At 48.1% G+C, this 21,044-nt stretch overlaps 1 protein-coding gene across 1 annotated transcript in view; it reads left to right on the forward strand.

The window, feature by feature from the left end:
- Positions 1-331: 331 nt before the first annotated feature.
- INTS1 (integrator complex subunit 1) overlaps positions 332-21,044 on the forward strand; it is a 42,642-nt gene continuing 21,929 nt past the window's right edge. Inside the window, exons 1-26 of the mRNA XM_054993374.1 lie at positions 332-562; positions 1,631-1,921; positions 3,818-4,014; positions 4,854-4,991; positions 5,975-6,134; positions 7,075-7,180; positions 7,414-7,600; positions 7,748-7,893; positions 8,127-8,268; positions 9,472-9,648; positions 10,127-10,235; positions 11,522-11,642; positions 12,302-12,379; positions 12,782-12,939; positions 13,829-13,925; positions 14,141-14,232; positions 14,710-14,770; positions 15,268-15,465; positions 15,633-15,762; positions 16,827-17,006; positions 17,094-17,243; positions 17,432-17,611; positions 17,726-17,830; positions 19,001-19,168; positions 19,274-19,385; positions 20,039-20,200. Of these exons, the coding sequence (XP_054849349.1) occupies positions 505-562; positions 1,631-1,921; positions 3,818-4,014; positions 4,854-4,991; positions 5,975-6,134; positions 7,075-7,180; positions 7,414-7,600; positions 7,748-7,893; positions 8,127-8,268; positions 9,472-9,648; positions 10,127-10,235; positions 11,522-11,642; positions 12,302-12,379; positions 12,782-12,939; positions 13,829-13,925; positions 14,141-14,232; positions 14,710-14,770; positions 15,268-15,465; positions 15,633-15,762; positions 16,827-17,006; positions 17,094-17,243; positions 17,432-17,611; positions 17,726-17,830; positions 19,001-19,168; positions 19,274-19,385; positions 20,039-20,200 (3,703 nt within the window). The 5' untranslated portion in view covers positions 332-504. The remainder of the gene's footprint in view (positions 563-1,630; positions 1,922-3,817; positions 4,015-4,853; positions 4,992-5,974; positions 6,135-7,074; positions 7,181-7,413; positions 7,601-7,747; positions 7,894-8,126; positions 8,269-9,471; positions 9,649-10,126; positions 10,236-11,521; positions 11,643-12,301; positions 12,380-12,781; positions 12,940-13,828; positions 13,926-14,140; positions 14,233-14,709; positions 14,771-15,267; positions 15,466-15,632; positions 15,763-16,826; positions 17,007-17,093; positions 17,244-17,431; positions 17,612-17,725; positions 17,831-19,000; positions 19,169-19,273; positions 19,386-20,038; positions 20,201-21,044) is intronic.

Genomic DNA, 21,044 nt, shown 5'->3' on the forward strand with positions numbered 1-21,044 from the left:
CTAAGTACACTTTCCTAGGAATAAACCTCATTCAATAAAGTAAGGCTTACATCTGACTAGACAGACCTGTTTAGGATTGTACTTTAGTTTTTAAGACGCCGCAGCTCCCGGGGAATCTTTTCCTTTAAAGCGGCTGCAATACCAGATCTTCCCTGTGGGTGGCGGTGCGGCGTCTCACTTTTTCCCTTCTCGTTTGACGGCCGGCGGCCGAGAGGGCGCAGTTCCGCCTCCGGCCCGAAAGGTGGCGCCAACTGGAACGTAAAGCAAGGAAACCTCCGCCGAGACTTTTGGGCCGTCTGATTCCTGGTCAAAGGCCAGACTCCGCTGCCGCTTCCGGGATTTCTCCCGAATTATTTTTTTAAACCGCTGCCCTAACAGAGCCTCTGACCGAATGTGGAACGGGAAGACGGAGGAAAGCTTCAGCCCGCCTCCCTTTCCCTTGACGTCACACTCCTAGCTCCGCCCATCAAGCGTGCCCCCGTCAGGCCCCGTCCCCCCAGCAAGATGAACCGGCCGAAGCCCGCGGCCGCGCGCCGCCCCAGCGCGGTCGCCAAGCCCTCGGGTGAGTGGAATGGGGGTGCGCGTGCACGTACCGTGCCCCCCTTTTTCTGCAAGGCGGGGTCCTTGGGAAGCCCTTCTGGGGGTCCATTCAGCGCTTGGGGGATCGAATTGTTAATATCATTACTACTGTTCGTGAAAATGGATTGGAGCTGCTCCCGCTCCCTTTTCGTGTCCCAAATGGTCCAGTTTTTGCAAGCCTCACAACAGCCCTGCAAGGTAGGAATGGGCTGGGGCTTGGTCTTCAAGGCTGGTCGGAGTTATTTCTCATCCCTGAAAAGGCCGTGCCTCCACAAATCCGGCCTCAAACATTTACACTTGGCCGCTGGGAAGTGCTGTGGTGCCCATGTAGAGCCGGACTGGCTCAGCTGCCACTTTCCTAGGGCAAGCTCTGTAAATCCGGCACATATTTAAGGGCATGTTTGTTCTTGGAGTCAAAGGACTGGCGCAAGCATAAGAACCCTCTCTTGTTTTCCACTCTCCCAGCCCTCCCAAAAGTCAATTTCACTGGAATTTCTTTATTGAAAGGAGGAGTGATCCTTGCTAAAAGACAGCTGCTTGGTCGATTTTACTCTTTGCAAGGCGATATTCCAGAATTACAACTGACCACCATACTGCGCAGATCAGTTCTAGATGAAATGGCTGTTTTGGAGGGTGGACTCTTTGGCATTATACCCCACTGAGCGCCCCCCCCCCCCAATCTCTACGAATTTCCCAACCCAGAGTTAGCAACCTTGGAGATCCCTGTTAAACTAACAAAGCCATGATAGTTTGCTGCCTGTGCAGAATCCGTAGGCAGGTTCTTGCTTGTACGTTCCATGGGGTGATGAAGATTTCCAGTGCCCTTATTACACCATAGCAGAAGCCCCACTTTGCCTGAGGTCCTGTTGTGTGAAATCCTAATGGCCATCTTGACCAATGCAGCCTTCCTACAACAGCTTGCTGTAAGCAGTTGTTATTTCTGAGGTTTTTTCAGGGATAGCTGTATTATTCTTTTTTTCCAGGGAAGACTCCAAAAAGCATCCCAGCAGACTTCTAATTTCTGCTGATGGCTCTCTGATTTTTCTTCCAGGTCACCCGCCTCCGGGAGATTTTATCGCCTTGGGTTCAAAAGGCCAGGCCAGTGAAACGAAAGCGACTGCCACCCTGCTCAAGCCCACTTCGGCGGGATTGCCCTCAGAGCGCAAGAGAGACGGCTCGGCCAGCTTGTCCAGTTCTTCCGGGCTGACCAGCTTGGCCAAGCGCCCCAAGATCTCCTCTACGCCCCCACTCAGTGCTCTGGGACGCTTGGCAGAAGCCGCAGTAGCTGAGAAACGGGCAATTTCACCCTCCATAAAGGAGCCATCTGTGATCCCCATTGAAGGTAAAGAAGAAGGAAAAGTTGCTTTCTTAATGTTTTTATTTGCTGTGTATTAGTTTGCTTCATATATACCCGTTTTCTACCCAGTGAGGACCCAAAATGGCTTATAGCCTCCTCCATTCTATTCTCACAACAACAGTCCTGTGCAGTAGGCTACACTGCAAGTGTTTGACTGGTCCAGGGTCACCCAATAAGTTTCCATGGCAGCGTAAGGGTTCGAACCTGGATCTTTCAGATCCTGGTCTGGTACTCTAACCCGTACACCACACTGCCTTTCTTTACCCAAAACTGTATCCTAATTTTTTTATGTATTCAAAGATTTATACCCTATTTTTCTCCCCACTGGGGACCCAAAGTAGCTTTACAGTATCATTCTCTTCTCCATTTCATCCTCACAAACAACCACCTTGTAAGGTAGGCTAGGCCGAGAGAGAGTGATTGACCCAAGGTCACCAGTGAGTTTCTATGGAAAAGTAAGCCTTTGGAAACTCACAATAACACCAGAACAATGGACAACGATTTAGGCGTCGAAACTCTTCAACTCACCAGTAATTAACACCAGACTACAGACTTTTAAAATTATAACCCATTGGTACTACACTCTAAAAAGACTAGCTGAAATAACATCCCAATATTCCCTACCTTGCTGGAGAGAATGTGGGGAAATCGCTACATATGCCCACTGTTGGTGGAAGTGCAGCAAGATAGATCAGCTGTCTTTTGGAAGGAAGTTTTGAACTACATATCTCAAATAACTAACTATACAATCCCTTCATACCCACAGTTAATTTTTTTGGATTTATGGCAAGATACAACCCCCCCGGTATTAAAACAAGAACTTATTTCGAGTCTTTTAATTGTAGCAAAAACTGCAATCACAGCAAAATGGAATGCAAAAACAACCCCGACAATAGACCGATGGTTTGCTAAAATCTGGGACCATCTTACAATAGAAAAAATTACAGATCGTATCCAATATTCAATTGACAACATTAAAACAACAAATTTTTATGAAAAATCGATGCCTTTTATCAACTTACTACTAAAAACGACATACAATCATCCAACACATTATACCGAATAATATTAGAAACATAATTAGAGGGGAGGAAGAATTAGAAATCTTATAAAATCTAATGTCAAATCTCTTACTTGATAAAAAACAAAATTGTAAACAATCCAATTTGTATTAAAGCATTGTGTATGTTTATGTATTGATGTAACCCTATATGTAATAGTGTTAAAGAGAGTATGTAAATGTTTTGGAGGAAATTTAATTTTAAAATTTAAAAGTAAATTTAAAAGAAAAGTGAGGCTTTGAACCTAGTTCTCCCAGTTCATAGTCTGACACTCTAACCACTGCCTTGCCCTCTCAATCATTTCTGGATCCTCGAGGCATATTTAAAGCACTATGTTAAATAACAAGTATGCTTTGTGTGGTTGTGTGGGTTCAAACTTTGGGCAATAGGAACTTGAGACACATTTCTCTGTGTTTTATTAAAGGGATAGTGGGGCCTCCTTTTAAGCAGCCCCCAAATCTCTATAATATTTATTTGAGTTGGTTAAGAGGAAGAAAGTTAACTGGCCTGTGATTGGTTGTCAACCCTAAGCCATATCAAAACCTGTCCTGCTTTGAATAGAGACTATGAATGGTTATCTCATGATCAGAAGTAACTGACTTCCTTAACAGAAGCAAACTGACCTCCATATCAGAAGCTACTGTTTGCATCTACTCCTCCCTCCCCTCTTCACCTATATATCTGACCAGTTTCTTCTTGCCCTCCATGCATCTGATGAAGAGAACTGTGATTCTCGAAAGCTTATGCTACAATAAAGTTGGTTAGTTTTAAAGGTGCTACTGGACTCTTTTTGATTGTCCTGGTTCGCTTCTCTTCCCAGTGGCCCCCACCGTTTTATTGGATGAGATTGAGGCTGCGGAAGCCGAAGGCAACGACGACCGCATCGAAGGAGTGTTGTGTGGGACTGTGAAGCAGCTGAAAATGAATCGGGCCAAGCCAGACCCCACTCTGTATTTGAGCCTGATGTACCTTGCAAAAATCAAGCCAAACATCTTTGCCACGGAAGGAGTGATTGAAGTGAGAGAAAGATTTAACTTTGTTTTGCAAGATGAAAAATAGGGAAAGTCGGGGGAGGGGGGTGCGTATTTCCCCTATTTTTTCTCCCAAGCTCAAGATGTCAAGATTGGATATTAAAACAAAAACTGAAATGGAATATTTTCACTTTCCAAATGGTCCGTGAAATTATATACATTGCATTATAGCCTTATTTTTATTTTAATGCTTTTTCTCAAGAAACACCAACTGTGTGATAATGGCCGAGGTTGATCTCCTCTTTCTAAACCTGCATTTCAAAACCATTTGTCCCTTCTCTAACATCAAATTTCAAAACGCCAGTTCCCCCCACCCTTAATTTCACATTTTCCAGAAATGTTACATTGTTACAGGGAATTTAACATGCAGCACAATGTTTACTTGGAAGTATGATCCTCTGAGCGGGGAGCTGAAGGCCTGGAGGGGGGAATCAGTAAAAATTGTCCCCCCCCCCCTTTAGTGGAAACTCCATGGGATTCTACCCAGGGGGGCTTATTTCCTGGAAATATACTGCAATGCTAAGCAGAGTTACCCCTGGTTCTGGTCAGGATGGCTGATGAAACTTAGCTCTGTCTGATAGCCTCTGAAAGTTCTGTGTTTCTTACTATGTTTGATGTAGTGGTTAAGAGCGGCGGGACTCTAATCTGGAGAACAGGGTTTGATTCCCCACTCCTCTACTTGAAGCCGGCTGGGTGACCTTGGGTCAGTCACAGCTTCCTGGAACATCCTTTGTAAACCGCTCCGAGTGGGTGTTAAGTTGTCCAGTATATAAATCAGATGTTGTTTTAAAATGTTATTAAGGTGGGCCTGTTTTGCTTCCCCAGGCACTGTGCAGCCTCCTCCGCAGGGACGCCTCCATCAACTTCAAAGCCAAGGGGAACAGCCTGGTCTCTGTCCTGGCCTGCAATCTCCTTATGGCAGCCTATGAAGAGGATGAAAACTGGCCTGAGATCTTTGTCAAGGTGCGGCAAATCAGGGGTGTTGTCGTGCTGGATACGGCCAAGGAAGGAGAGGAAGGGGGATGAAGGTTATATTCAGACCAAATCTTCCCCATAAGTTTCCAGAGGTTGCCTCTGTCCGTGATGTTCTGTTTCAGAGATCTCATGCAACAAGGGGTGATTGGACTGCACAAACTGCCTCTATCCTGCTACACCATCAGGGCTCACACTTTGCACAGCCTCATGTGCTTTCCAAAGCATCAAGGACAGCCAGTCTAGCATGTGTGATGTTTGCCTTCTATCTGGACGAACTGTTCAGGGTACAGGCAAAGCAAGCTGGTTGCTTGCAGCTGCTGGGCTCGGTCAAAACTGGGAGAGGTATCATGCTGGGACCTTGAAATTGGTTTATGAAGCTGGAGAAGCCAGTGGTGAGGAAGGGAGTAAGCTAGAAGCAGCGGACTGGGGGTGGGGAGCTAGCAGTGAGGGAGTGGGTGGCAATGGGATTTGCTGTCTCTTGCAATTCCTCGCAGATCCACCCTTTACAGGATTCCATTATTAATACGTGGCTTGGCTCACTGCTTTGAGACTGCGCTAACTCAAAATTCTACAGGCATTTTGGCATAGCCTGCTATGTCTGCTCCAGTGCTGTAGTTTGTAAAACGTTGGACTTGATTGCGAAAATGTGTGTATGCACAAGCAGTGAGCAGAGATTACTGCTTGGTAAAACTGAGGGGGTAGTAGTGTTGGGACTTGTTGATATTCCAATTCTCTGCATTCCTTATCAGCGGCTGACTTTGTCCAAAAGTCTCCTGTACCTTCAAAAGTAAATGCTCTTACATCAGTTGATGTTGGTCCAGGTAGAAGCTTTTGGCCCTTGAGTTTTCTCCTTTACCTATCTTGCTGCTAATGTGTTGGCTCTCTCAAAACGGGGAGCCCACCCCAACTTTAAAACTAAGATCTTGCTGTACAGGGTGACTGTGGAGGGCATTGTTTGGGCTTCCTTGCAGGTCTACATTGAGGATTCCCTGGGGGAGCGTATCTGGGTGGACAGCCCGCACTGCAAGACCTTTGTGGATAACATTCAGACAGCATTTAGCACGAGGATGCCTCCCAAAAGTATTCTGCTCCATGGGGAAGTTGGGCGCAGCGGCGGTGACCTTAGCGCTGGTAAGGCAGTTCTTGGCAAAGTACATGAGTCCTGGGTGGCCAAACATGCTTAATGTAAGAGCCACATAGAATAAACGCCAGCTGTTTGAGAGCCGCAAGACATGATCCTCCTCCTTCCCCGCTAAAATAAACTGTATGGCCACGATGATGCTCAGAGACCTCTGGGAGCCACACGATATGTCTAGAAGAGCTGCGTGCAGCTCCCGAGCCACAGTTTGATCTCCCCTAGCAGTTAGAATGTCAAACTAGGATCTGGGGGACTTAGGGTTTGAATCCCCACTTGGCCGCTCATTCTCGGCCTAACCCAACTAACATGGTTGTGCAGGTAAAGCAGAAGAGGAGAGAACTTTGTTGTAAGCCACTTTGGGTCCCCAGTGAGAAGAAAAGTGGTGTATAATTTTTTTTAAAAAAATAAGGGAGACGTTTTGGCTTGGGATGGATGGAGATGGAGCCTTTTTTGAGAGTGGCCCGATTGGGGGTTTGGATGGATAGAGGTTATCAAATATTAAGATTGAAGGTTTAGTTAAAGGCATGAGGGGTCCTGTTATCAGTTTGAGAAAATGAATCACAATCTGGCAGCATCATGTCCTAGGGCTATCCAGATTTTTAATTTCATTGATTATCTGCCTTTTAATGGATAAATCGGCTACATTGAGTTACATGTTGAACACCTGAAGCTGCCTTATACTGAATCAGGCTGTTGGTCCATCAGTGTCTGTATTGTGTACTCAGTTTGGCAGTGGCTCGCCAGGGTCTCAGGCTTTCTCGCCACCGCCAACCTGATCCTTTCAGCTGAAGATGTTGGGGATTGAACCTGGGACCTTTTGCATGCAAGGCAGATGCTCTTCTACTGAGCCACAGTAGATCTAGCAATGGAATTACTGGATCCACTGAGCCATGGCCCCTTTACCAGAGTACATGTTCTTGGCCCTGCCTTCAGGAAACAGCCCCCACCCCTCCATGCCAGAAGAGGAAGACAGCCAGAGCGAGCTGCTGATCGCGGAGGACAAGATGAGCCCTGAGCAGGAGGGACAGCTGATGCCCAGGTACAAAGTCCTTTTCCTCTCGAGGTGCTGCTTGGTACCAACAACTCCTGCTTATTCCCAGAGCCCCGAAGATCGATTACCCAAAGCAGTATTCAGAATAGTGTCCTCTGCTTTGCAGGAAAGTTTTTTTTAAAAAAATATAATTCTCTCTGCCTTTACTGTACAATGGAGTAATATGCTATCCCTAATAAAAACAAAGCCTGCTACATAAAAATTGGATTTCATTGGCCCAGGTACGATGACCTTGCGGACAGCGTGGAGGAATACGTGCTGGACATGCTGCGGGACCAGCTCAACCGGCGCCAGCCAATGGATAACGTCTCCCGGAACCTCTTGCGCCTCCTGACGGCCACGTGTGGCTACAAAGAGATCCGTCAAATGGCCGTGCAGAGGCTGGAGATGTGGCTGCAGAACCCCAAAGTAAGAGGTTTGATGCTGTCCAGGTGGGACAGTTATATGCACTGCCCCCTGAACTCGGACCTTGATTGTCCTCTCTCCCTCCGTGGCATTAAGTTGAAAGGGGAAGGGGTTTAAAGTAACCAGCCCCTCTCCTCTTCTGCTCCTCAGCTCACAAGGCCAGCCCAGGATTTGCTCATGTCTGTCTGCATGAACTGCAACACCCACAGCTCTGAGGATGTGGAGGTCGTCTCCAACTTGATCAAAATCCGCCTGAAGCCCAAAGTCCTGCTGAACCACTACATGCTCTGTGTCAGGTAAGCAGGAGAAATGGGGGACGGGGCTCATTTTCCTCCAAAAATTTCACTGGGAGGGGGTGGTTTGCATGTGGTCGGCACTTGGGAAAGAGGCTGGATGGCCTACGTTGTTGCTAATTGGGAGGGATACTGTAAGCGCCACAAAGCAGGCGTCTGGGATATCTGTCGACTCTGCCATATCGGTATTGCGGTATGTATGTTGCCGGTCAGCTCTGACGTTTTCCCTCCTGCAGGGAGCTGCTGAATGCCCACCGGGACAACTTGGGGACCGTGGTCAAGTCTGTGATTTTCAATGAGCTTTCCAACGCCAGGAACCCCAACAACATGCAGATTCTGTACACAGTGCTACAACACAGCCCAGAGCTAGCACCAAAGGTAGGTGGCTTCTGGAAAGACTTGGGGAGGGGGCTAGCCAGGAATGCCAGAGAAGGAAAGCCACTGATGCAAACGGCTGTTTGAATTCATACAACACAGTGGCATCCTTGTGCTACCAAGTTTACCGCTTGCACATCCAATTTTGACTGATCCCACCCAACATACTGTTCTATTGTGTGTGTGTGTTTGCCGCTGCTGTCCACAGCTGGTCCCATCCAGTCAGCATATCAGGTAGAGGACAGCTGTTTCTCTTTGGTGGTGACCAAGTCAGTAGGCGTGGACTCTGGCACCTCCATCTTAAGAAATGGCAAATCCCATTTGTGCTGTTGTTGTGTTCGAGATACACGGCAGCAGAAAGGTTTCTGGTGTGCTGTCATCTCCAGCAGTCGTCCTCTGCCTGTGCTCGAATTGACTTAACTCTTCATGCAGCTGCTTTCCAGACCTGCGGCTTGTGTTCCTCTTCCTCTTTTCCTTCCTGCTGGGCACTTGAAGCAGCTGATAATAACAATGGGAAAATACAATTTAGACAAGCAAAGGAAAAAAAATACACATGGCACATCTCTAATAATAATAATAACAACAACATTTGATCTATATACCGCCCTTCAGGACAACTTAATGCCCACTCAGAGTGGTTTACAATGTATGTTGTTATTATCCCCACAACAAAACACCCTGTGAGGTGGGTGGGGCTGAGAGAGCTCTAAAAGAGCTGTGACTGACCCAAGGTCACCCAGCTGGCTTCAAGTGGAGGAGTGAGAATCAAACCTGGCTCTCCAGATTAGAGTCCCGTGCTCTTAACCACTACACCAAACTGGCTCTGGATCTATTGGGCTGGCTCACACAGGGTTACAGGCTGCCAAGTCAAGGGCCAAGAGCTCTGGCCCAAAGGGTCACACCTTGGTCCATACCCAGGCTAAATACCTGCAAGCAGAGGAAGAATGGAAGCTCAGCCCAGATCCCATTCAGCTGGCAAAGAGATATTCCCATCCTTCCCCCGATATAATTATCTCTAGGTTAAAATATCTGCAAGCAGAGGAGGAACAGCAGCTCAACCCAGATCCCATTCAAGTGGCTCAAAGATGTTCCCCTTCCAGCTTGCCTCCCCCCCCCCACTTGCTCTCAGTTTTAATTCTGTAGTGGGACAGGCCTTGTTGATCTACCAGTTTTGCCCCGTTCCACATCTCTGGTCCTTCCCCGCAGTTCCTGGCAATGGTGTTTCAGGATCTGCTGACCAACAAAGATGATTACTTGCGAGCTTCGCGGGCCTTGCTGAGGGAGATCATCAAGCAGACAAAGCACGAGATCAACTTCCAGGCATTCTGTCTGGGCCTCATGCAGGAGCGGAAGGAGTCGCAATACGTCGAGATGGAATTCAAGGTGAGGGCACCATCTTGGTTTTCCGCCTCTAGCTTCTGCTTCCAGGGAGGAGTTTCAATTGGATTCCTTTCAAAGGCTTTGCTTTGGCATTTTCCCTCTGTTTATGGTTTGCTTTTGGGCTTCCTTTTCTCTACTGCGCTGCTATTATCACTCTGAAGTATATTGGGAGAGGAAGCTTTTCCTTTTCCTATGGGTCAACACGTCCCCTGTTTCTTTCCTCTCCCCTTTCTCTGAGCTGTAATGCAAGCAGAAAGCTGTCTGGTGCACCCCTAACTTAAGACCCATGTTACGGTTCTTGATTTTTCATGCAGCTACACTTTGAAATTTGATCATGTGTATTGTCGTATTTGATGTGGCTTGCTTTTCTTGAGTCGGATTGGCTCCCAGCATGCAAAACAAACTTCCTGCAATTTCAGTATAAGAAGCTCTGGGCTACAGCTGATCCATTAACACCCCTGGGTCTCTCTTGTTCTGCCAGGACCGATTTGTCATCCACATCACGGACCTGCTGGCCGTCTCCATGATGCTGAGCATCACCGCCCAGGTGAAGGAAGCAGGGATTGCGTGGGACAAAGGAGAGAAAAAGAGTAAGCTCAAACATCATCTGAGTTGCATCTGAACACAGGACAAGTGAGGGAGAGAGATGCTTTCACCGGGAATTAGCAATAGGTACCTTTTGGTTGATGGATCTGAAAAAGATGACAGCTCCTGAATTAATATAGTCCAAATTCTGTACCACAGAAAGCTGAATTTTTACTTTATTTTTTTCCTAAAAAACCTCTATTCCATTGAGCTTTCAAGGTGCCTAAGAAAATCAGTTTTATAAAGGGTAGAATCATCCAGCTAACGGAGCAGTGAAAAATTAGTATTTAAGGTACTGGTAGATTACAACAGCTCAAAACACTTGAGAAGAGAAAAGTACTCCAATTGTGCTCAGAATCTAGCTAGCTAGGTGACATTTCAGTATCTCGGGGAAGGAATTTCGTAAGTCAGGTGCCGCCACTGAGAAGGCCCCTAGACCTGGTCTCTGCTTGTCTAACCTTGCAACACAAAGATCCCAAGGTGGCTTCAGACAATTGTCTTAGAGGAAAGGCAGGTTCAGATGGGAGCACACGGTCCTTTGTGTTCCCTGATCCCTGACTAATTTGGGCTTTATTTAAAAGATAAGAGAAATGGAAAGTGGTCCATCTGACTAGTCACAGTCAATAATATAGTTGTTGTTATCATGGAACCAAACAGTCTTTGAAGGCAGCCCAGTATAGAGTGTGCTGCAGCTAATTGACGTGGATGTTACCAAGGTTGGTCAGCTGTGATCCAGGCTAGCTGTGTCCTGAAGCAAACATTCATAATTTTGCTGACCGTGAAGAGTGGCAGGTGGCTATGAATGGTTGAAATTTGTTGAGCTGTCCCACTTCTGACACCATGGAGGAAGAAAAAACCAGAAACAGCCCAGACTTGCTCATTCTACCACCACTTTCTAATTTATCAGACTTGGCAAAATATGTGTGGACAGTCTCTCTGTGTTCAGATCCTTTGAGGGCTAGAATCTTGTTCTTCTTTTGAAATGTGAAATATGAGTCTCAGGATGCCAAGTTCTGTGTTTGGACCTCAGCTCTGCTCTTAAAGAAGAACTGGCACAGTCCTGCTTACAGATTTGCAATTGTGGAACCCATCAAGTTGTATTTTAGGAAAAGGCCAGCGAAAGGTGCTGGACCCATAACTCTGGCATGATCGTTACAGGGGCTAAAGAGGGGATTGCTGGAGGAAGGGAAACTAAAGGGAGAATTTATGTGTTGCCCTGGCAGTTGGTTGGATACAAACCAGTATCTAAAAAAAATTCTGGCCTGACTTTGATCTTATCATTTCCGCCCAGACTTGGAGGTGTTGCGTGCCTTCCAGAATCAGATCGCAGCGATTCAGCGGGATGCTGTGTGGTGGCTGCACACGGTCGTCCCCTCAATCACGAAACTGGCTCCCAAGGACTACGTGCACTGGTAGGGAATGGAGCTGGGGGGCAGGGGTGGAAATGTGGGATCGAAATGCTGCTTCTTTTCTTTGTCCTACCAAACGTGCAGAGGGCCCTACTGGTAGCCTGGCCTGGCTGCTGAGGAACACAGTTCCTGGGAATGGGAACGTTGCATTATCTGACCTGGGGGGGACTCCTTTGCTTATTGTCAGTAACTTTTTCGAGGGATTCCCCAGGAGTCTGTCGGTGGCAGTTGTGTGTCCGTATTTGTGTATTGCACATACCTCCTGCTGTTCCTCTGAAGAGCCCATAGCAACTTGCATGTGGTTTCCAGGTAGTCTCCTGTCCTGGTAGCTTCTGGGGTTAAACCCACTTCTCTGAACTGCTCCATCAATTTTCAGGTCCTGCATTGGGCCATTGGTAGCGTAACTGAAGGTGTTTCACAAGGCCCCGTGATCGCAAATTCTATTCAGTGCTGCCTGCTTTATCCCTTTGTTTGCCTTTGCTGAGAAGGGCACAGGATTCTTCCAGGCTATTTAGTGGGTCCCAGTGGCTGGGATCCCTGAGTGTTCCTGGTGGCCAGGATCCTTGAGTTTCCGGCTGTTTGGTAAAGCATGTTTCACGTTGTTTCACATCTGATCTCAACAGTTTCTGATAATTCATGTTTCCTTTTTCTTTTTAAAACAGCCTCCACAAAGTGCTATTCACAGAGCAGCCAGAGACCTACTACAAATGGGACAATTGGCCTCCTGAGAGCGACCGGAAGTAAGTGTGAACCCTGACTTAAGCCCTGCCCCTGCCTGTCACAGCGAGAGACTCTGTAGCCTGGTGGCAACACACTGGCTTTACATGTAGAAGGTCCCAGGTTCAATTCCAGCATCTTGAGTTAAAAGTCTCATAGGTGACAGAGCTGGGAAAGGCCATTCTCTGGCTGAGACTCCTAGGTTGATGGTCTTCAACATTTTCCCCATTTTGGTGACCTGTGGTCTTGGAACAACTGGAAATAGCCCTGAGACTTTCTGCCCCAACTTAGGACACTGAACCCTGCAGCCAATACTGCATGTTTTCTGCATTTGTAGTGGGATTGCAGGATACAAGCAGCCCTGCAGTCCTGCCACCAAAAGAGATTCTCCCTGCGGTCACTGGATTTCCTGTTTCATCCTCCAGCTTCTTCCTCCGCCTGTGCTCCGAAGTGCCCATCCTCGAAGACACGCTCATGCGGATTCTTGTTATCGGCCTGTCGCGCGATCTTCCCCTCGGTCCTGCCGATGCCATGGAGCTGGCTGACCACTTGGTGAAACGGGCAGCTGCTGTGCAGGCAGATGGTAGGATTTCTTGTGGCTCGCTCCTGGTGGCCCAGTTTGTGCTCCCCTCACTCTTGTGGCCTCGGCTGTGGTATATGCATCTTGGTACTTTCACCGTCCTCCTCCAGAACGCTGCTTTCCTGTGAATCCTGGCTACCAGGGGAGGAGCTGTATGTAGACGTCATTCTCCAAAACAGCTTTATTTTTTTACAAAACAAGCAACCGGCTTGCTTTTGTGGCTGCTGTGAATATATAAAAGAGGTGGCCGGTGTTTGCGGCAAGCAAAATGGCTTTTGGCAGAGGATAACTTGTTATTGTGGAGATGGTTGTTCTCTTTTCAGCTTGTGTGTTGTTTTTAACCTTGCTTTGTGTTTTTTAATTACATGTTGTGTGTTTGCATCTTGTTGCTTTATTAGTCGCCTTGACTCTAAGGAATATTTTAAAAGCTCTGTGCGCAAGCTTGCATTCCTGGAGTTTCCGGGCTGTCTCCCTATCCTACAGACTCGCTTAGCATTTTCACCATGGAGCTTCTAGCTACGCCCGCCACTGTATCCCACCTTTCCTCTAACAAGGGTCAAAATATTGGATGGATCCGTTCTGCTATTGGCATCTCCTTGCTCAAGCTTAAGGTGCTGCCGTTAGTGGAACAGATCTGCAAGATCCAGCCTGCTGGTTTGTGGGAAAATTGGAAGTGTTAAAGCCTAAGGACTGCCAAGGCTCCTTTCCACCGGAGTTCCACCTTAGTGTTTGCAGTCAAACCAAGTAAATGTGACCGTTCTCATTCCGTCGTGCTGTCCTGCATTTTGTGTGGTCTGTGTACTTTTAGCTTCTGGGCTGATGACATTGCTGCCATCGTGTCTTTGGAGCAGACCATTGTCCTTGCTTTATAACGGGCTTCTGTTGCCTTCAGATCTCGAAGTCTTGAGAGTGGAAAGGATCCAGCTCATCGACGCTGTCCTGAATCTGTGCACTTACCACCACCCAGAAAACATCCAGCTGCCCCCAGGGTAAAGGCTTCATATATTAAAATCCCTACTATAGAGAGCAATTTTATAAAAAATTAAATAGCAGGCAACAACATTTCTACATTTTATCCCTAACCGTGGTTGAATTGTTTGGGTATACTGAATATGTTTTGGCATTAAGAAACCTTTTTGGTTGTTGTTTAACCCTTAAAATGAAGCATTGTCAGTTCTGATTTCTTTTTAATTATTACTTTAAGGTACCAGCCTCCAAACCTAGCCATCTCCACTCTTTACTGGAAAGCCTGGCCTCTTTTGCTGGTAGTTGCTGCGTTCAATCCTGAGAACATTGGTGAGTCAGAAAGGAAGCGGCGCTGTGCGAGCCAACATAGTATAGCAGTCAGACTAGGGGCTGGGAGCCCTGGGCTTGCATCTCCTCTCTGTCGTGACATTCACTGGGTGACTGTGGCCCAGTCTCTGTTACTTAGGCTCGCCTCCCTTGCAGGGTTGTTGTGAGGATTGAATGGAGGAAGAATGAGCCCTGGATGCTGCCTTTAGCTCCTTGCAGGAAGGACAGTATAAAAACGGCCCGAGATAGATCATTGGTGCCTTTCTGTCTGCATGGCTGCGTTGTTGGGTGACTCGGGTGTCAGGCACTTTTTGATGTGATTTGTGCTATTTGGGGTCTTTAAACCTCTTGGGGAAGTGTGTCTGTGTTTGGGAAGTGTGTTGCAAGAATATTCACATGTCTGCTTTGATTGTGTGTGTGTTTTTTTCTCTGCTCTTCTTTCTCACTCCCCTGCCTCCCTCCCCCGACTTTAACTCTTAGGTCTTGCTGCCTGGGAAGAGTACCCTACACTGAAGATGCTCATGGAAATGGTGATGACCAAGTAAGCCGAGTCTGCCAGAGAGAACTATGGAATGGACTGTAGGCAGGAGGGGATCTCGCTTTTAAATGCTCCTTAAAAAAATTCCTTGGAAAACTCACAGGGCCCAGAACAGATCTAACTAGAACCTTTATCATTGCTGTGTTCCTGTTTTTGACTTGCAAGGAAAATCACCTTCAAAATGGATAGGGGGAGCATTGGGAAACAGCATCTCTCTCTCCCTCCCCCTCCAGTCTGAAGTAGAATGATCCATTCTGCCAGGGTTATTCCACTGCACGCATGACCCTGATTCAGAACTGCCGCACAAAGGGATGCAAGTTGGGAGGGGTCATCTGGAAACCCAAGCTCATGTAAACTGGTTGTGCTTAAACTGAGCTGAGACATACATGCATGTTCCCAGGTTTCCTGCACCCTACCTCTTAACATCTTGTTTTGGCATGCAAGGGTAGTAAATAGCAAATAGCCACCTCCATGGATACCCTTTCTCTGTCCTTTTCTAGTAACTACTCCTACCCGCCTTGTACTTTGACGGACGAGGAGACCCGCACAGAGATGATCAACCGGGAGCTGCAGATCTCGCAACGGGAAAAGCAGGAGATCCTGGCCTTTGAGGGCCACCTTGCTGCCGCCTCGACCAAGCAGACCATCACGGAGAGCAGCAGCCTGTTGCTGTCTCAGCTTACTAGTCTGGACCCACAGTGAGTGGAGGGAATGGGAAAGAGAGCAAATGAAACAAGGTCCAAGCGGGGAAGTGGAACGTGGATCCATTTTCTTCCCATTTGCAGCAGTGGCTGACTTGCATTGCAGTGAAGAGTGCGCATTGGGGGAATGAGATGCATGAAGTCCTCTTCTGTTTCTTTGGCAGGGGCCCTCCTCGCAGGCCTCCTCAGCCCGTCCTGGATCAGGTGAAAAGCCTGAATCAGTCCCTTCGCCTGGGACACCTCCTCTGTCGCAGCCGGCACCCCGACTTCCTGCTGAACATCATCCAGAGACAGGTAGGTCACCCAAGAAGGCTCTTAAGGCGCTGTGAAGTTCAGGTGAACTGGCTTGCCTTGTGTTAAATAGCGGCAGGCAAAAGAACCCTCTGTGGCTCTGAGCGACAGCTGAGCTTCAGATCACACAAGTCCAGTGGCACCTTCATGACTGACAAAATGTAGCCTAGCAGGGAGTCCGAGCTCACTTCACCCCATGCATTGGCATGCTCATCGGGCAGATACATTGATACCAAAACTATCCTAAAGTGCTACTGGGCTCCTGTTTAATTTTGCTGCACATCTGAAATTATCAGGTGCTTAAACATACGTTATGTACAGTGCTGGCAGTTTTGGAAAGAACATTTTAGAAACTGATCAAGAGGGGGCAGGAGACAGATGCTGTGTGTCATAAGTGATACAACAGCATTGTTTCCTGGGAGGGCTTAAGAGGGAATTAGACCTGTTCATGGCCAGGGTTGTCAGTGGTGGTTAATCAGATGGCAGCTTCATGTCCAGAGGCAATGGCCCTCTAAATACTGACGAGGATGAACACTGGGGCAGAGCTGCTGCCTTTTTGCCCTCCTCCTGGGCATCCACAGAGTGTCTGGGTGACCATTGTTGGAAAAGGACGGTAGACTTGACTGACCCTTTAGTCTGATCCAGCAAGGCCCTTTTTTTACACCCATGATGTGTATGCTTATCTCACCATTGACTCTGGCAAACAGGTTTTGCAGGTTTTTCAGCAAGGCTTTCAAAAACTGGAGACACTTTTTCCCCCCAACCAGCAACAAATGGCAGAGCATAAGAAACAAGCATCCAGGACTGTAATGCTTTGGGCATTCTGCTGTCGGCTCCCTTCAAAGGGATTCCAGTTGCGAAGGTGTTTGAGAACTCTGGGGAAAGAAGGGAGTGAAAAGGGCAGGGTGGGGTTTATGCCCCACAGGTCTGGCCACTGAGAGTGGCTGAGGGGTGCCCCTATTAGCCCTGGTGAAAAAACCCTTGGGCACAGCGCCATGTCTCTCTCCAGGGACCTTCTCCTCCTCGTTCTCTTTCCAACCCCATTTCTTTCTTTCTTTCTTCCTCAGGCTTCTTCCCAGTCCATGCCGTGGCTGGCAGATCTGGTCCAGTCCAGCGAGGGCTCCTTGGATGTCCTCCCAGTGCAGTGCCTCTGCGAATTCCTCCTGCACGACGCTGCCGACGAGTCAGCTTCCGGAGAGGAAGAAGAAGAGGGCGAGAGCAAAGAGCAGCGAGCCAAGAAGCGGCAGGTTAGGCGGCCTCGCTTGGGCGTCCTGCCTCATCGGCGATCTGGTCGCCGGCGGGACTGCCAGAACCGACGACTCCTTTCTCTGCAGAGGCAGCAGAAGCAGCGACAGCTGCTGGGTCGCCTCCAGGACCTCTTGCTGGGGCCCAAGGCGGATGAGCAGACCACCTGTGAGGTGCTGGACTACTTCCTGAGGCGCCTGAGTTCTTCACAGGTGGCCTCGCGGGTTCTGGCCATGAAGGTGAGAGAGAATGGGGAAGAGTCTAGCAGGAGAGGGTAAGGCCCCAGTCAAAGGGGCTAGCTGGAGAAGGGCAGCAAAAGAAGAACATTCTCCACCTGATGGTGTGGGGCCCAGAATACCGGGGCTCTCAAAAGTCTGAACATTCTCAGTTCGAGAACTGATGTTTTTCTCCCCCTTCTCCCTCCAAGGGTCTGTCCTTGGTGCTTTCGGAAGGGGGGCTCCGTGACAGAGAGGAGAAGGACCACCTGATGGAGGAAGACTCGAGGGACTCAGAGCTCCTGCAGGGGTATCAGTGGCTGCTCCGGGACCTGCCCAAGCTGCCACTCTTCGACAGCGTGCGGGCCACCACAGCTGTCGCTCTGCAGCAGGTGAGCTTTCCCAGGATGCCGAGAAGACGGGGCTTCTCAGGTCCTCTTGGGGTGGGGGGAGAGGTCTGCGTGGCTCGCCCTTCCTGCCGTTCATCCTGTGCCATTTCATTCTAGGCCATCCACATGGAGACCGAACCACAGACCATCAGTGCTTACTTGATGTACCTTTCCCAGCATGCTCCAGTAGAGGAACAGGGACATCACAACGACCTTGCTCTGGTGAGACGGGGGCAGGGGGGAGTCTGGGACCACATGCTGAGGGAGTAGCAGTGGTCTCTTGAACTGGGGAGTCTCTTGGGTTTTGGCACAACTGGGTATTTCATTTGGAAGTTTGCTACTGCTTGTTGAAATGCCACTGGCCCTTGAGCTGTGACCTTACAAAGCCGCCTTATGTATAGTTTGGCCTTTGGCATGTTGAGCTTGCTGTGGTCTGCTGTGGCAGGGCTTTTTCGGCTGCGGCCCCCAGAATGAGAGCTGGTGTGGAGTAGTGGTTACAGTGTTGGACTAGGATTTGAGAGTCTCAGTTTTGAATCCCCTGCTCTGCCATGGAAGCTTGCAAGGTGACCTTGCACCCGTCATAAACTTTCAACCTAGCCTACCTCACAGGGTTATTGTGAGAAGAAATTGGAGAACTATGAAAGCCGCTTTGAGCCCCCATTGGGGAGAACAGAGGGCTATAAATGAAGTACTGTAAATAATCCATCAAGCCCCCTTCCATTTTGGCTTTCTGGAAACACGGCAACTATTTTATTCCAGAGGGTATTGGGTGTTTTTAAAAAATGCCTTGAAGTTCTTTTATTCCATAGATTCTGTTATTGGCTGCAGATTTCATAACTGTTGGTGTCTTTGTCCCCCATTTCTTTATCTCTGCAGCTTGTAAAAAGTTTTCTCACTTTCTAGATTTTTTAAGAAATTCATATTTTTATCTGTCATGTTTTTACTTCACCCTTCCTCCAAGGAGCATAGGCTTCTCCCTCCCCCCTCCCACTACGGAAGAGCTGCTGTAGCATAGTGGTTGAGTGGCTGGGTTGCAAATCGGCACTCTGCTAGTTCAACTCCCAGTACGAGCCCTGTGAGGTAGCTTAGCTTGAGAGAGCATGAATGGTTTACGGTCATGCTGTGAGCTTCATGGCTGAGGGAGAGCTTGAACCTGAGTCTCCCTAGCCTAGCACTATAGCCACAGTCCCAGATTAGATACTTGAATTGCTTGTTGTATGGTGCCTTGTTTTGCCATTTGCATGACAGAAAAGTGGGACAGAAATCTTTAAAAATCAATAAAATGCATGTGTTTCCTGCTCTCTCATCTACCCACGGGACGTACGGAATCTTCTCAGTCAGTCCAACTCCCCTCTTCCTCTCATTTACACGGTTCCTCCTGGTCTCTTGCAGGATGTGGCCAGGCTCATTGTAGAGCGGTCGACCATTATGTCTCACCTCTTCTCGAGGCTCTCGTACTGTTCAGAGTCAGACGCTGTTCTGGTGGCATTGCTCTCTGTCTTCTCACGCTACGTTAGGCGCATGCGCCAGAGCAAAGACGGCGAAGAGGTGTACAGCTGGGTGGGTGTGCCCCCATTTCCCCCTTCACTCACTTTTCTCGGATGTTGCACACCTTTCTCTCTTTAGTCACTTTTCCCCCTTTTTCCTTCCACATTCTGTTTGCAGTCAGAGTCCCAAGATCAAGTTTTCCTTCGCTGGATCAGCGGGGAAACGGCAACGATGCATATCCTTGTAGTCCATGCCATGGTGATTCTGCTGACGCTGGGGCCCCCTCGAGGTGAATGTCTTTGCATGTAAACCAAATGATAGAACTGGATTTCTTTGGGTCATGGATTCGGAGATCTGCTTCTCCATCTCCAGCCTTGTGGCCCTGGAGATAGAAGTAGGTGGGGCTACATTTCCTGGGTTACGGAGCCAAGCTCAAGATAATCTTGGAAGGATTCCTGCAAAAGAATTCACAGGGAGCTTCTAATTACAAGGCTTGCATGTATTTGCAAGAGCTCAGAAAACTCCTGAGCGTGTTATTGAATCTTTCAACTGCCTTTTTGTTTGTAAAAGATCCCTATGTTTCTAGACCTCATGGACGCAAAGCAAAGCAGTTAAAACTGAAGCTGCTCAGAAGCCAAAAGCGTAATGGTTGTGTACAATGTCTAGTTACCCTTGGATAGGACTTATATGCCATCCCATGAAAAGAGAGTGCAAGATTGGGCATTTCTTGCCAAAGAATTTGTGTGACTAGAGAATTGAGACGTTTAGCATAAAATTTTCCTGCACCTCTGAAAACAGCAAAATGACTCCCTCAAATCCATTTTAGATAGATTTTGAATTCTTTATCTGGGATTGCTCTGCTGGATTTGTGGGATCATGTATAAGCAAGAAAAAAACAGAATGTGTATTCCAACCCACCCACCCCAAATATTCTTTATAAAGCTGGGGGCAGCGACTTTTACGCACTGCTGGACATCTGGTTCCCGGAGAAAAAGCCCCTTCCTACGGCGTTCTTGGTGGACACTTCAGAAGAGGCCCTGCTGCTCCCGGATTGGCTGAAGCTGCGGATGATCCGCTCGGAGGTGCCTCGGTTGGTGGATGCTGGTAAGGTGTTCTTGGAGGGTGGGGGGACTTCCCTGCTTGGACTTCTCTGTGTGATTCTGGGAACTCAGCTGACTGCTGCATGGCTGAGCCTAAGGAGAGAGAGGTGTGAGTTTTAGAATGAAAAGGGTGATAGATCAAGATGGATAGCTGTGTTAGTCTGTCTGTACCAGTGGAAAACAGCAAGAGTCCAGTAGCACCTATAAGACTGGCACAATTTGTGAGAGGGTATGAGCTTTCATGAGTCACAGCTCGCTTCTTCAGAATGAAAATGGGCCTTGGGTTTTGTTATGCAATGCATGGGGGTTCCAGATTCCAGTTGCTGGTGGTTCCATGTAAGAATAACATGAATCCGACACGTCAACTGGTTTTTCATGCCCCAGACTCAAGTTGGAAAACCTCATTATTTATTGCATGTTCTTAGGACAAAGAAATGACTTCCTGTGGCAGGTTAGAGCAATTAAGAGACCTCCCACAGGAGCATCGATTAAATTAATGCATCTCTAAGAGGCATTCAAGGAGGTAGCTCTCAGTAAGGCGCTGATCCAGGCACAGCGGCAGGAGGCCCTATTAACTCCTGTCTCTCCCCTTCCAGTAGCAGCTAGCAAACAGGTCCCTGCCCTGGAGAGGTTGCAGTCTAAAATTGGACAAGGGGAAGTGATTTAAAGGAGGCAAAGGAGATGATGGGGGAAAAAGGGTCACAAGTTGTGTGTACTTGAGCAGGGGAGGAGGGTTGGGGGGTTTCCTTTTAGGTGCTTTTGATCTCATTTCTTAGGCTTCCAAGTCTTTGAGAAAGGCAAAGCCTGGGACTTGGTTGCATTTGAGGAACTCTTAACAAAGCAGCTTC

Source organism: Eublepharis macularius, chromosome 12 (assembly GCF_028583425.1).
Source record: "Eublepharis macularius isolate TG4126 chromosome 12, MPM_Emac_v1.0, whole genome shotgun sequence".
NCBI lineage: Eukaryota > Metazoa > Chordata > Lepidosauria > Squamata > Eublepharidae > Eublepharis > Eublepharis macularius.